The 15684-nt window shown below is 36.7% G+C and overlaps 1 protein-coding gene across 12 annotated transcripts in view; it reads right to left on the reverse strand.

The window, feature by feature from the left end:
* Window positions 1-477: 477 nt before the first annotated feature.
* LOC113844105 (uncharacterized) overlaps window positions 478-15684 on the reverse strand; it is a 43113-nt gene continuing 27906 nt past the window's right edge. For 5 of the 12 annotated variants that reach the window (XR_011809941.1, XR_003498296.3, XR_005266390.2 and 2 more), the window contains 4 exons: window positions 7594-7658; window positions 7420-7491; window positions 5907-5982; window positions 478-5825 (listed from right to left, as the gene is read on the reverse strand). Coding sequence is in view for 1 of the 12 variants with exons in the window: in XM_072039443.1 (XP_071895544.1) it covers window positions 14807-14815 (9 nt within the window). In the remaining 11 variants the exon portion in view is untranslated. Of the gene's footprint in view, window positions 5826-5906; window positions 5983-7419; window positions 7492-7593; window positions 7659-10007; window positions 10077-11215; window positions 11283-12575; window positions 14816-15684 lie in introns of those variants that run through there. The other 7 variants (XR_003498299.3, XR_011809949.1, XR_011809946.1 and 4 more) reach the window with 2 other exon arrangements.

The raw sequence follows: 15684 nt of genomic DNA on the forward strand, positions 1-15684 counted from the left end.
AAAATAATAAATTAAAAAAAAAAAAAAGTGCCCAAGCCCTGCTTGCCTAGGTCCTGATGAGGGGGTATAGCAGGGGTACTATGCATGGGCTCGCTTCACGGCCAGCCCAGCAGCCCCACAGCTCCCAGCTGTGCTCTGGCAGGATCTGCCCTCCGGCTCATCCCACCAGCAAGCCACAGGCACCAGCTGGCAGGGCACTCTCTGGGCATGCAGGCAATTGTCCAGACTTGTTTTGGTATGGCTTGGCCTGTTTTCTCCCATCCCCAGAGGCCTGAGATGTGAAACTGAACAAAGGCTATGAAATTCAATGGGAAGAGATGTCCCTTGATGTTTCTTCTTGTTTTGGGAAGGCAAAGAGTAGGAAATGTTCCTTGTTCCTTTTTTTTTTTTTTTTTTTTTTTTTTTTCCCAGCTAAAACAGAAATAGGATTTTGGCTTTGTTTTCTTTGCATGTCAATGGCATGAGCACAGTAAAACAGCTTTCCTAGGGCAGGGCATGGTTTTTCACTTGCTACTTAAGATAACCTGATTTTTGAGCTAAACACTGCTCAGCTGAACTGATTTTAGTGGAAATTCTGCCTGAGTGAACAATTAGCTGTCTAAGCTGAAGTTGAATGAGCCCCCATTTTATGCATCCTATTTATTTAAATCTACCTTTTCATAATTTAACAGTGGTTTAAATATCAGAAGCTTTTAAATAAGTAAGTCAGTAGCAAAGCAATAACAGAGAGAACATCTGGATGAGGAAGAAAATGAGCAGTGTATGACAAACAAGGTCCTCTCCATATCTACAGTTTTTGTGATGTGATATCAGGATAGTGACTTACATGACTAGCGAGTATTTTAAATAAAACAGGCTCCCTTTCTGTTTAAAGAATAATGCTTCTTAAAGATGATTCCAGAGTTCCTCACCTGAAATGTGTTTATGAATGGAATTAATTTTGCTGAATTTAACAAGTAGTCATCAGTCACTCAAAATACATCCCCCAGAGAATCAAACAGCCAGGGAAACTTCGCATAACTCTAGAATTTATGTGCTGAAAATATGCATGAGGCAATTCAAACCAATTCTAGGATGTTTTAGGCCATAAAGTCTGTTTTCAGCTATTGTAGATCATTGGCTCTGCTTTATGAGAAACACTGTTGTACAGGTTTGTAACTTAGCTATAAAAATGTGCTCCAGGCTAAGGCTCAGTATAAAAAGGTCTCTGCTAAAGGGTAGTTTTTTCATCACAACTTTTATCTACTTTTTTTTTTTTTTTAGCTATTGTAGGCATTTTAAAAAAAAATCTCCTTCCACTGTAAAATTTTACCAGTGTCAGAGGTTTATTTATCCACTAAAAACTGCAAGGAAGAGAAAATTAACCCAGATTTTCAGTATGCAAATACCAGAACTTTGGACAAAGTTTTAGATTTTTAAGATAATGTGTGAGAACACAATTTTAAGAGCCATCATTTCCCATGAAGTTCATACCCTACAAAAGGATTAGTTTTAAAAGGTATGTGAAGTACTAAAAAATACGATCAGAGACAAAAACAATCATGCTTGGATTATAGATAAAATGAAAAGTTTTCGGAAATGTTAATCAACTGTCGAAACAACTTGCTTAGATTTTCTTGTGAGTAAACATTTTGTTCTTTATAAAGAGGTGACCCAATGCTTGTACAGAAGTTGAATACCTGACAGAGAAAATAATCTTCATGGATCTCCAGCCTGCATTACAAGTCAAGCTAGATGACTTTAACAGGAGCTGGTGATCTCGAAGACTATGAAATTATTAAGAACTGAATACATAAAGAGAAACAATCTCGAGAAAAGAGTTGAGAAAAGTGCTGTGCATACAGATGCACATTCAGAACAAAATTATACAATACTTCAAAACGATCAGAAAGTTAGCTCATGAGAGTCAGCCTACCATTGTGTATAAAGCTCCACCTTTGCAAACACATGATTTTTTCCAGTTTGCAGGCAAACACATTTAGATGTATTTTGCTAAACATAATTTGAAAGAAAAAGCCAGGCTGAAATACCTGTGACACTCCCAACGAGCCTTGTATGGGCAAGGTTGGAACTAGCTTCCCATTCTGACATTCAGCTCAATGGTCATCACTGAAGACAGATTTATGGCAGGCAGAGCACAGCAACTTTAGATCAGTTTTATGTTTAACTATTCGGTTCATAAAAGCTAAAGCTTAAACCACAAGGAAAAAAATAAGTATAGAATTAAGTTACATGAAACTACGGTAAAGACAGCTTTTTTGTTTGTTTCTAGCTACTGTAGACATGTTTTTTTCCCTAGTCCTATCCAGGCCAAGTGAGGGAAATTACTGTATTTTGCTACCTTTCTAGACAGATGAGGCTATACTGTTGATCGGATAGCGCTATACAGTAAGTATACTTCATGAAGGGCACGTGCCTCAGAGATCCTGGATATCCATAGCACATACACATTATAGTTACGATACCATGCTCTTCATCATTTGAGAATGAAAACTTCTGGGCTTATTGTTCATTTACTATAAAGCTTTTCAAGGCATAAATGGTAGAGTTACAATTTCCAGAAACAGAGATAGTGCATCTACAAACTCTGGATGTCTAAGACAACTCAGAGAACATAATTCTAGTTCTAATGGTTATATAAGTAGTTCGAAGTAGATTAGCTTTTTTTTTTTTTTTTTTCTCCCCCCTCCTGAGGTTCACAAGAGTGTATTATACATCTTTCAGAATCACACTGCCAGTGTTAAAGGACAACCCACTCATAAGCTGCTATTCCAATACCCTACAGTAATATTTCCCCGATGTTTTCTACCAACCCTCAAAACACCTTGCGGCCCACAAACACAATCACTATTTAAATGTTCATGGATCAATAGCGAGATGCTTATGCCTTCTTAAACCAGCAACATTATGAAGGCCATTATGTACCTCCACTTTACCCTAATTTTGGCTGACAGCTCTTATCAGTCCAGCTCAGAGCAGTAAACCAATCATTTTTAGAAAATCCAGATGGGCAGTTCATGACCTAGTTGAAAACTGTGGCTCAGAGGTCTTTGGGTAGAGATCTCACTTTAACCTCCTCAGTTAAAACATTGTCCATTGTCCATAAGGTTTGACAGATTTACTTGTGGGTCTATTCCCACAAATTGGAGTGCTGGACAACCCTGGGCAGAGATTTGCGCACCATGATTAAAGAAACTCAAGTGCAAAGATGGGAGGAGCAGAAAACATCTCTCATTCATTTTATTTCTCATTTCTGTTGGTTTTGTACATTGTATCTGGACAATGTTTTAAACTACCCTGTTATTAAGCCTTTTTCTGCTCAGTGAGGAGGACATAAATTTAATCAGTAGGATGAAGTTACAGCTGAGTTAAAAAGCTCAGCCCCACCAGGGATGAGAAGCATTTATCCAATTATCTTTCAGAGGATGTTTTGCACAGCCACCACTCCCCTAACAATAAGGCTAAAATGACAGTGGTGCATGGACTAAAACGCACCCTTCCTGTTTAATTCAATTCCTCAATCTCATCTGCAATGGAATGCAAGTAGAGGTTCTATTTGTACTGATGCGAACAGACACGCACAAATATAAATGACTCATAGGAGAGACTCAAGGACCTATGAGACAGTAATACTATATCTAATTTTGGAAACACTCCATGATTTGTATCTTTTTTTTTCAATGTCAATGGAAACAATGAAAGTTATTAACATGTGTACCGATGATTCCTGGCAGTTCTGACCTTTAAAAAAATAGAACTTGGATTTACAGTTGACAAGATTCACTGCAAGTGCACCACATAACAGTAAGCTTCTGACTTCTAGCCTCACTAAGATTTACTGGAATACCCTAGCCAATACAGTAATATTTTAACACCCACAGGAAGTGCAGTTTTACTAAAACATCCCTTTCTGCATTTTTTTTAAACTAGTAACTCCTGAGACCTTTTTCTGCCTTTTAAATCATGTTAACTAACATGATATAAATTTGTAGCATTTTCTCATAAGACTCATTAGCATTACACGTTGCAAATCTAATAGTAAGGCCTTTTCAGTTGTACGTATGGTACAAATATAAACACGAAGCAAGTGTGGACTGCCTGATAATAAACTCCATTACTGACTCCTGAATAACTAATTTAAATGCTTATCCAAGAATGTTTCCTTTTGAGCGTACTTCCCTTACTAAAATTCTTCCCTTACTAAAATTCACCTGAGTTACAGCTGTAGACATGTCTGCATAACAAATTCATCGTATTTTGAAGAAATATGTTGTACTTACTGTTATAAGTTGCCCCTGAATTAATTTTTAGAGGGCATTGTATTAATCATATAAAAGAATGTATTGAGTAAGAAAACACTGGAACAGGCTCCCCAGGGAAGTGGTCACTGCACCGAGCCTGACTGAATTTAAGAAGAGATTGGACTGTGCACTTAGTCACATGGTCTGAACTTGGGTAGACCTGTGCGGTGTCAAGAGTTGGACTTGATGATCCTTAAGGGTCCCTTCCAACTCAGGATATTCTATGATTCTATGATTCTATGAAAACAGCAAGCAAAACAGCGCTGGGTGGCCGGGGAGTCGGCTCCGCCAATGGCGCGTACCTCACCCCCGCCAGGGTCCCTTTTTATATCTTAGTAATTCCGGGATTACGCAGCACATCCAGGTATGTTCTGTAGCTGCACACACTGTTGCTAGGGGGTCGTCCCAGTCTCTCTGGTGGTCGTGAAGATGAAGGCCGTAGTCTTCCTCTGCATTGTGGCTCGACTCCCTTTCCTCACTAGGTCATGTTGACCCAGCATGAAGCAGGAAGGCAGAACATTATCATGCTGGTTCAGCAGCTTATCAGGAATGGTTACAGGAGCTTTGCAACAGTGACTTTAAACAAAAGATGGAACTAGGATGCAAGGGGGGAGAAGGGGAGAAAACTCCCTCCCCCTTACCGGTTTAAGGGCCCTATCTTGTTACATTAAGTAAAGGAATTTCAGGCATTTTACGGTTTCTTATCTCAGCAGGAGACCTTTACTACCCCCACTTCTTCAAGCAGGACTCCTTGTCCTTATAATACAAAAGACAATGAACAAACATTTATTGTATATTACACTTACTCATACTACAGTAGAACTTCTCAAATCCGGAACACTTACAGCTTCACAGTACTTAAAGCTTACAATTTTTAACAATTAAAAAAAAAAAAAGTAAGAATCTTACAATTCTGACAACCATTAACCTTACAGCTAAGCACTTGCATTGCAGGCACAGCCAACAACAATGACAGATGCCATTGCAGGCACAACACAACCATTTTTACCTGCAATGATGCACTTGGCAGTATTGCTGTGGGGTTCAACTGTGAGACTAACAGTTAAAAATACGTACTGGAGACATGTCACTTGTAAATTGGGACAGCAGCTATCATCATAGACCCACAGGGCATTTGTACCAAAAAGAGCAAACCTTTTTTTGGAAATCAGTTATTATACATACAGGACGCTGATTTTACAATCAATACAAATAAACAAGGTCTGAACTAGATAAGTGATGCAGCATATTGAACCAGACCTGGCAGTGGCAGTTTCAGAATTTTATTTTCTAACCTACCTTCACCCCTATCCCTCCCCCATTCCCTTAAAAAGCTGTTCTAGCTTTCCTAGCTTTTTCTCTGAACTATCTGAGACCTGGAGACAGAGACACTTTCTGTTCTCTTCTCACAAATCATTTGAATATCATACTTCTTCCTTGACATGCGTGGCCATGACAGGAAGTGAACTGATTAAAAAGTGACATTCCTCTTTCCTGCCTGCCATTAAGTCCCCATTCTGGTTCCTAAAGATAAAGAGTTATAATAAAACTCAATACACTGTACTGCTGTGGTTTTGATTTTTTCTGTCTTTTGCCAATGCTTACCATGTATTTGATACAGCAAATCCTGGGCACTGGCTCCTAACATCCAAAGATTAGCTGAAAATCCTGCCTTGCTTGCCTGTATCCAGAAGAATGCTTTTTTCAGTGCTTCATATTGCTTAAAGCCATTTACTGACCATACTCTGTGAACCAACAGAAAGCTCTTTCACACATTTCTCCCCGTTCAGCGGGGAGAAAATCTATTTTACTGAAAACAAAAGCTTATTTAACTTTTTGCTTTACCACTGTACTACTGATTTTTTTTTTTTTTTTGCCTTCATAATACATCACTGCTATATTTTATTTACAATGGAATTTGTTCCAAAGATCAGTGATTAAAATATGCTTTAGGCTAAAGAATCATAAATTTTCAGATCTTGCCTGACTAGCTTTTCCAAGATGTTATGTATGTGATATTTTATTAAAAGGCAACTTGAACAAAACACCTTGAGCAGTCCAGAAAGCTTAAGTCCAGCTTCTGTTCAATTACACTGAAAACAATGTATTGCATATGTCTGTAAGTCTGAATTTGCTTCTAGTTGCTGCCAAACTTCACTTTTCTTCCAGTTAAATACTCGCTCAGTCAAACCTGAAAGAACTCCTAGTACAGCATGTAGCCTCTGGACTCCCAAGTCAGCAGGAGGTCTCTCAGTGACTTGAATATGCTTTAAACCATAGTTTAGAAAAAACTGTTGAAAGCTAACTTTCCTTTGCTATAGTGTGGCCCCAAAGGCCTCCAGAACTAAAGTACTATAAAAAGTAACTTTCACTTACAAGGTGTATTTTTTTTTTTTAATGTATTAAGGCACTTTTAAAAATCATTTATAAATATTTAAAATGTGAGTAACTTGATCTTGATAACTGAGTAAATATACGTGCAACAAAGTGAAATCTTTGTGTCCTTGACTAATATGGTCAATTTATGTCCAATCATCAACTGCAAATGAAAAAATATTTTCAAGGCAGCACCTAACCATCTCCCCGACTCACAAAGGAATTTTTCTTTAAGCCTCACTTCTTTTAAAGAGAGACAGTTGCCTAGCTTCAGTAAGACAGGAAGTCTAAGGGAAGTTGGTGGTAACATTGCATTCAGAATTCAATACATATTTAAGCACTTGTCCAAAAAGATAAACCCAGCAGTACGCTATTCATATTTCTAGGAGCTACTTGAATGTCTCTGGAAAGTTACATTCCAAAAGAGATAAACCCCAAAATTCCTCTTTCCTTTATTTTCATTTACAGCTGCATCCCTGCTGATATCACCATTAACATCAGCAGCTGTCACATAAAACTGTCTTAGTTTCAAAGGTCTTCTGGACATGCTGGGAGCATTCTTCTGTACCATTCTCTAGCTCTGTAACAACTGCTGCTGGTTCAGCAAACATAATTCATACAGGTATGAACACTCAGCAGACAAAGAAGTGTGACATTAAAATAAATATGTTAGCAGTAAGAAAATTTCTGAATACTAGTAAAAAAACTTAAGGTAGTATTTGAAGGATGATCATGCACTCACCAAGTTCCAAAGTGACAGTGTTATTCCCAGTGCACACATATTTCAAAGTTCAGCAAAATACCATGAAGAGACCTGAGATTTCAGAAGCAGCATGCTAGATGCCAATCACTACACAGGCTTTTGGATATTTGTACTTCATTGTTATGAGGTTTGGTAACTATTTTCTTAACTTACCTGGCCATTTCCGTGCAAAAAACACAGGATGATATGGATCCAATATCTGCTTCTGAAGCTTAATCCTAAGAACCGAAGAACGTGCTGGTTGGTGATCAGCAGAATGTATAATAAGCATGGTCTTAACTCTGTAGAAGACTAATGTTTATTGAATCATATTTTGAGTTAACAATTTAAGTCAAACTTTGTTTAAGGAGTTACAGTACGACAATACTATGAACAATCTTTGGACATGTCTAAGAAGCAGAAAGAATGTTTCTTATTTTTTGCTAGTATTTGCTCATTTTTGTGTTACAAAAATATGTCGACAGCACCGTGGCCATTAAATTCGAGACTGGCAGAACTTCTAAAAGAATGCTTCCAGATTTGAATAAATGATATTGTTTAATAACCTCCACTGTCTAATAGATAGTGGGTATTCCTTAATACTGATTTATCTGTGTGACAGAGAAAAATATCATTGAGAATTCAGATTTGATTCTATCTCTTAACGACCAGAACCTGCTCCCCTAAGAGATGACTGCAAATGCTTATTCCTTGATATGTGTCTCTGACTACAGGTAGTCAGAACTGTCAGGCTGAATTACAGGTTCAAACAGGATTGTGAAGTTCTACTCTGCAGAGGTAGCAACTTCAGTGGTTCACATTCAGAAACAAAAAAGGAGAATATTGTTTTCAAGGCACTGCTTAGTCTGAGCCAGAATGTAACTGAATTATATTTTAACCTAAAATCAGTCCCATAAAAGTAAATTAGTACAGTTTTTGCAATCTGTTTCACCTTCTGTAGCATGGTGCTGGGGCACAGATCCATCTCTCTCTTTGTCCCATGATACTTACTGGCAAGTAGAGATTGCTTAAAATGCAGGCCACATCACTATCCTACTATTATTCCCTTCACAGTAATTTAGAAAAAGAAAAAAAAGAAAAAAAAAAGATAAAAAACTATAGCCCACAAAAATATTATTAGTTCTTTTCTTGACTGAAAGGTAGCATACCAGGCACCTACCAGCCCCTGTATCACAGGAGAGAAGAGGCTACTAAAATAGATGCAAGAACCAGCAAGGAAAAATACTAAGTAAGGTAACAAAAGCAAATATATAAATTATGGAAAGAAAGCTAAAACTCTATATGTTGCTTTTGTGAAAGACTGTGCTTGGTTTTAAAAACAGAGTAGTTTTTGCTGAATGTTTAGTTATCTATAGACTGTCAAAGAATAATTCCAGACCATCTGGTGCCTATCCTGTAATTTGATCCAGAAACATCTAGCTCAAAAATAATCCCTCTGGGCACAAACATACATACCACAATCTCATCAGCAAATTTCTGATATATAATTTATATAAAAATATGCCATCTTTACCTCCTGGGAAATCAGAGAGGAAAAGAAAGAAAAGAAAACTTTTTGGTGAAATACCAGAATATTAGAAACAATGGGAGAAACAAGGTATTTATCAAAAGATCAACATCAAAAAGGAAGGGTTTGTTAGACCAAAAGCCTGATGATCAGCTTTAGTTTCTAAGTGTTAAGTGATGCAGTTATTTGACCATGTCAGATAAACACTGTAATGATGAAGACAAACCTGAGTTTTTACAGAAAGCTTAAAATAATACTTATAATACCGGCAGCCCCCATCATCACACTGGAAAAAAAAATAGATTACCCCACAAAGTGGACAACAGATGTCCTAAAACAGAACTTGGAATAATACCGTAGTTAATAGTTATAAGTACAGAACACTGAAATATAAGACATGGTCTTTAAAAACACTTTTAAGCAAAAGGAAACAAAAAGGCAACTCTTAGCACAGATCTTGGTCACTGGGATTAGTACAAAGAAAACTGAAATCATTGTAGATAGTTACTAGTCAAAAAGTTGTTTTAAAATGATTATGTTGGATCATAAAAGCTCTCTCTCTGCTTCTGTACTGGGAATGGGAGAATTAACAAGATGTATCTTAGAACCAGAAATGTAATTCAAGTATCTGAGATCTGAACAACAGTCCAGTTGATGCAGTACCTTCAAGGGTGAGCAGCAAATAATGTTTTGGAGATTATATAAAAAGCCTTTATTAAGCAATTAACATACAATCTGAAAGAAATCTTTGCAGCTAAGAATCAGAGGAGACCTTTCTGGAATATATTTTCTAGTTTTTAATAAAAGTTGTACTCCAGAAATCTGAAGAATGAGAACTGAAAGCATTAGTGAGTACATATTGGCATTGGAAAGGGTTTCCAGAAAAAAGAAAAAAAAAAGCAAAAAAGAAAAAAAAAAGCTATATGATACCAAAATAATGTGTGCCTAACTCCTGGGGGTGAGGAGGAGAACACCAAAAGTTCTGGAAGTCAGAAATGAAGATGTATCCATAACCATCCCTAATCTGGCCTATGATCAATGTGAGCAGGCAAAAACTTACCAGTAGTTGTTAGAGGCAAACTTTCCTTCTTCTTCCTTCTTGTCAAGAAGTGCAGCCTGTGCTCATAGCCTAAGATATTGTGGAGTACATATTTTCCCATTTAGACTGTGGCAGCATCTGGCTCTGCACATGGTGACACTGTATTTCAAGCATGAAATACACTTTCCTATAACCTTAGGTAAATTGTGAACTACAAACGTGGTATTTAGAGATGTTCAAAAACTGGGAAATTGTTTTTAGTAAAATCTGTTGAAAACTTCTAATTTTCACAAAATATTGACAGCATAAATAAGTCAAGATCTGTATTGAGTCTCTTTCAATGTTCAAAATAAATTTAAAACATCCCTGTACTACAGCAGCGCACCTGCATCCAAACAACCAGTTTTAAACAACCAATTTGGCATACAAGTTATCTTTGAGGAAGGAGTAAATACAAATAGAAGAGAGATATAAGACCCCAAAGACTGTTTATGTATGCAAACAGACTTGCCTCAAGATTAATTAGATTTTTGCACTTCCTTCTTTAATTGTCCTTAAATGCTGAATAAGAATAAATGTCTGTCACAGCCATCATCTTTGTAGATTCTTTCTAGCTATATGAAACACATTACTCTGCTTAAGTATGATGCAGCAGACACTACAGTCAAGGTTTTCTGTTTTATTGATCTGTAAGGATGATGAATGTTAAATTTATGCCCCTCCCCCAACGGTTTCATATTCATTTGATTTCCTGAAAAAGTTCACAGAGGAAACATGACATGGGTCATCCCACAGAAACCCTTTAAATGTTTCCAGTCTGCTCTGTGCAGTTTACCTGTTGCATTCCAGAGATCTGAGGACAAATTCCAGAAGAACTCACTACAAGCTATGGCTTGTTTATATTGGCAATGCAGCCACAAATATGGTGCAGAACAAGCAAACATCCTGCCTTTCCTTCCTGAAAGAGTGCCACTATTTACAGAAAACGTGAATATATTCATATTCAGTTCAAATACTGAACCAGGTATTCAAATTAGCTCTTGAAGCCATTAAACGTGTGTGCTACAATGGCCCATGTCACTGGTATTATAAGATGTCTGTGTGGAAAACAGGCCTGACAATATTTTTTTTTTCCTGCATCCACTTCCTTTACAATGTTACAGAAAGTGTTACTTCAATAAGACCAAAAAAAACCAATAATAATATAATAATATATATACAATACTTACAGCAGCTTTATGCTTCAAAAGGAATTCAAGTTCAACTTTTTAAATGACAGCTTCAATAAGAAAATGACTACATAAGAACATAAGGAAAAGAAAACAATGTGGAAAAAAAACAGAACTTTAGGTCACTGGCCTCTTAACTACATACACTTTGGAATCAAAGGAGCAGTTGGATCGCTTTAGAATGTATCTGTCTATATATCTGTTTTAGTAAGCTAGAGTCAAATTGATAAGCTTATGAATTTAAGCTAACGTAACACTAGCAAAAATTGCTTAAACAGTAAAATAAAATAAAAAAACTCTAAACATCCCTCTCAGAGTGAGTGAGCCCAGACATTCTCTCCAGCTGTACCATTTTTTTTTCTGTAAATGGTTTTGTTGTTTTCTCAATTTACTTTGCTTACAATGGATCTTGCTTTTGAAAATCCAGCCTCTGCAAATACGTTTGATTCCAAAAAATAAAAATAAAGAGACCAAAAGTCATCACCTCCGTAACAGAAACATAAAAGACAAACATAAAAATGTCTGTGAAGCAATCCTATTTTACCTACCTACCTAGATATCTCCAATTTTTTCACTATACAATCACAAATAAGCAAAGGCACTATGACAAACCCAGCAACTGGGAACAATTCACAGCAAATGCTTCACGCTTGAACATTTAATCACTTGATGGAGGACAGTCAGTGAATGTTTACTTTTTGTTTCTACCACATAAAATTGAGCTTGTAATGAAAAGTGTGGCTGTGCTTTGAAACCTGGAGGGCACAATCCCTCCATTAAAATGGGGGGTTGAAATTTACTGCAGCCACTTGTGAATTTAATACCTAGTATTATCAGTTAAGGTGTGCCTGAGTGTAAGAAAATATCCGCTGCCTTCATTAGGTTCTGTTACATCTTATCTATTTACAAATATATCTTTGCAGCTTCTACAACTCTGACATGCACTTTAGAGGGATAGCAATACTCCCATCATCTCACACTCTCTGTAAAAAGAATAATGGACAAACAGACACATAATGCAACGAGATAATTCTGCCAAAGTTTCTAGTGATATAAGAAACAGAAACAAAGCCCTGGAAGCAACATTACAGTTAAGAGTATCTCAGTACTTCCGCGATAAACTCTTATGTATGGTTCAGGCATCCTAAACTGTAAGAGGCTCCAACTTCTAAAAGAACAGGCTGGACATAAATCCTTACACACAAAAGGAGAGCAAATAAGAGATCACATCATTTGGAACCAAGTGGTGAACAACGAATATGCAGCTATTTCAAGGCTATGGACTTTGGAAGTAGCAATTAGCTGCTTCCTTTGGCTGCATACTTCCTTTCTCTTTTTGTTATTGATGTTTTTGTTGTTGTTTTTTTTTTAATTATTTATTTATTTGTTTGTTTGTTTTAATGAAATGACAGTTGTTCCATGCAATTATGTCCACACACATTTCTTAGCAGATGGTCAAGGCATCTGTACTGTTTTAAACTTGCTTCAGAATTTTAACAGGTTCACTTGATGGATCTGCAGTCTTTCATCTACTTTGGCATACTAATTTCATCACTCCCAGCAATGGTTTTACTCAGAACTTCATTTATATGCCACAACATGACAGCTATACAATTTACTCTCACTAACAGCAGAACTAAATGTACTTATGCCCCATTATACTTACCGAAGTCTGTCCTGGACTCAGATTATAAGAACATATTTTTTTTCTTTTTTAAAGAGCAAGCTTAAAACTTACCTTTTCTTTTTTTTTTTTTCTTTTTTTTTTTTTTGCCTCATTTTAAAAGGACCTTAATTCTAATGCTTGATTTAAGGAGCACTTTCCTTTTGTAGGACAAGCTGATGCAGACTAGCATTGATGATTGTTTGGTACACTGTCTTTCATTGCATTCATCTTACCATTTGATTTCTTCTGCACATATGACAAATGAGCCCAAGTTCCAGGTGGAACCTTTACAACTAAATACCAGCTGCAAATAAAAACAGAGCAGGTTCTTTTCAGAATGCAATGATACAGCTCAGTAGTGTCAGTGGTGCAGCATGTATTTTCATCAGCAGAAAACACATACCAGTGTTTTTAGCCATAGGATAGGCAAAAGGATTGTATATTCAATGAGCTACATAATTCCAGTAGTATTTCTGGTTCATTCTATACTAGAAAGGACATTCTTGCAGGCGACATTCTCCCAGATCTCTTGTTTATGAATATCCGTGTTGCAAACAAGTGCCTCCATTTATTGTATAACAGCAGGTAAAGTATAATCACACACGATCACTCCTTAGGCTCATGGTATTTTGAAATAACATTAACATGGAGCAAGTGATGGTAAGAGATGGACAATCACACTTGTAACCACCTTTTTTTTCCTATTTCAGTGACAGATATATGATAAGTGACTTTATCCTGAGAAAACTTCTACTTCCCCCCTTCTTTCTGAGTGTTCGAGCACTTTATCTTTTAAGATGTAATCCAAACCCTGTTAGACTTAATAGAGATTTCCGCTAACCTCAGCAAACTTTGAATCAAACCTGTAAATTAGATTCTGACCCCTTTTAATAGTGTGCACAGGATTTATAGTCTAGAGCAAAAACAACACAACAAAGAAAGCCATAGAACAAAAATCTGTGAATCACCTTGCTCAGCCTTCTTCCATTTTGGAGTTCCCTCTGGCAGTCAGGGAATTCCTCTTCCACTTGCACTTCTCAACTATAGTGTTCAATGCCAAGAGAAATGGTGTGTGACTACACACCACATACCACATCCCATTTATTCCCAGTTGCAAAGAGCAATAGACAGCAGCCTTGCAGAGGACATCAAGCCAGAGCAAGAGGTTTGTGAGTTACACCTGATACTGGGGGGGGGGAGGAAAAGGGGGAAATGAGGTGGCCTAACAATACCTCTTTAAGTCACAGGCAATTGTACAATACAATATCCTTACTAAAAAAAGGATTGCAGCCCAACACTTCACTATCACACCTACAAAGTTACTTGCCCCCATGTTAGCACTGGTGTGGTTGAACTGCTGTACTGATTTAGTAGCATTTGAAACACCATTTGCAGACGTAAGTAACTCCATAAATAGTGAGACAGTGAGAAGCCATGGGCAACAAGCCTATATGGGCATTTATGGAGAGTCTGGTATATTTTGGCAGGAAGACAAATTTATGTTCTGTTCACTAGTGCTTTATGGCACCCATAATGTATAGTCAGTTTTGTAACTCTGCCATTCAAACAATGTTTTTTATTGGTAATATGAAGTCATACTTGAGAAATAATGTAGACAAAAATTTTGCAAAAGCCAGTTACTGAAAGAAAAATGGCTAAGTGCTTGTTTGAGTGGCTTCTTAATGGGTATATTTGATTATCCACATCATAGGATAAATTTCTATTTGGAAAATAAAACACTTACTGGACCCAGTTGGCACAGTAAGATTTCAGGTTCCATTTATATCTAGCTGCAAATGACTGACCTCCTGTCAAAGTGACTTGCTGTTCTTTGATACTCTGCTTCACCATGCCTGCAGAGATTTTTTATTGTTCTGAGTTTCAAAGCTTGCAGAGTGATGAGGTTTTGTCTTCAAGGCTCCCATTCAGTCTCTCTAGGTTTTCCACAACATTTCATTTAAAAGAAAAGAAAAAGAAAAAAAGAAAAAAAAAGATCTAATTTTAATTAAGGAAGGTAAACAAATAGACCAGATGCTATATAGTTACCCAGATTCCTGATCAAATTTTCTGTCAGAGCAAACCCAATGGCAGAAAAACATTGGTTTGAATTCATCGGTAGTGCACAGCTAGGATTATACACATGTGAGAAGCATTCTTAGTTCAGAGCAGCTTGTGACACATTTTGGTTCTCCTACAACTTCAGGTAAAAATTATTCATTTACTTAAACTCTAATGATACACCAGATTAATCTCCTTTCAAATACAACTTGTGCCTACACTTTCTTAAGGGTATAGAAAGTCAAAACTGATCTACAATTTGCGCAATACATGTGGCTATTTACCATGTGAATAATTTGTAGTTAATTAAGAATGTATTTGGTTAACATAAGCATAGTGATATACTGATGCATTATTGGAATTTCTGCAAACAGAACTACTTGTAGCATTTCCCCAAAATACAAGAGCAGGAGAATAGTTGTTGTTTTTTGTTTTTCAATAAACGTGGTCACAGGAAAAAAAAAAAAAAAAGTATGACAGAAATTGAACATCTAGATGTTCTTATAACCAAATTTTTCAAAATAGCCTTGACAGCTGTCAACTAATGGGAATTCACTCCTATGTTTGTATGGAATTAATCTATTATTTAACATTTATATTAGTTTATATTTGTCTAAAAGTCCTTCTTAATTGATTGACTGATATGCCTTTTTCCTCAGATCAGACAGGGAGATCATTTAAATGAAAACAACCCCGATTTGCAAATTACCTGCATCTAATGGGGCTTTATTTCATTACCATACTG

Source organism: Anas platyrhynchos, chromosome 5 (genome assembly GCF_047663525.1).
Source record: "Anas platyrhynchos isolate ZD024472 breed Pekin duck chromosome 5, IASCAAS_PekinDuck_T2T, whole genome shotgun sequence".
Taxonomy (NCBI): Eukaryota; Metazoa; Chordata; class Aves; order Anseriformes; family Anatidae; genus Anas; species Anas platyrhynchos.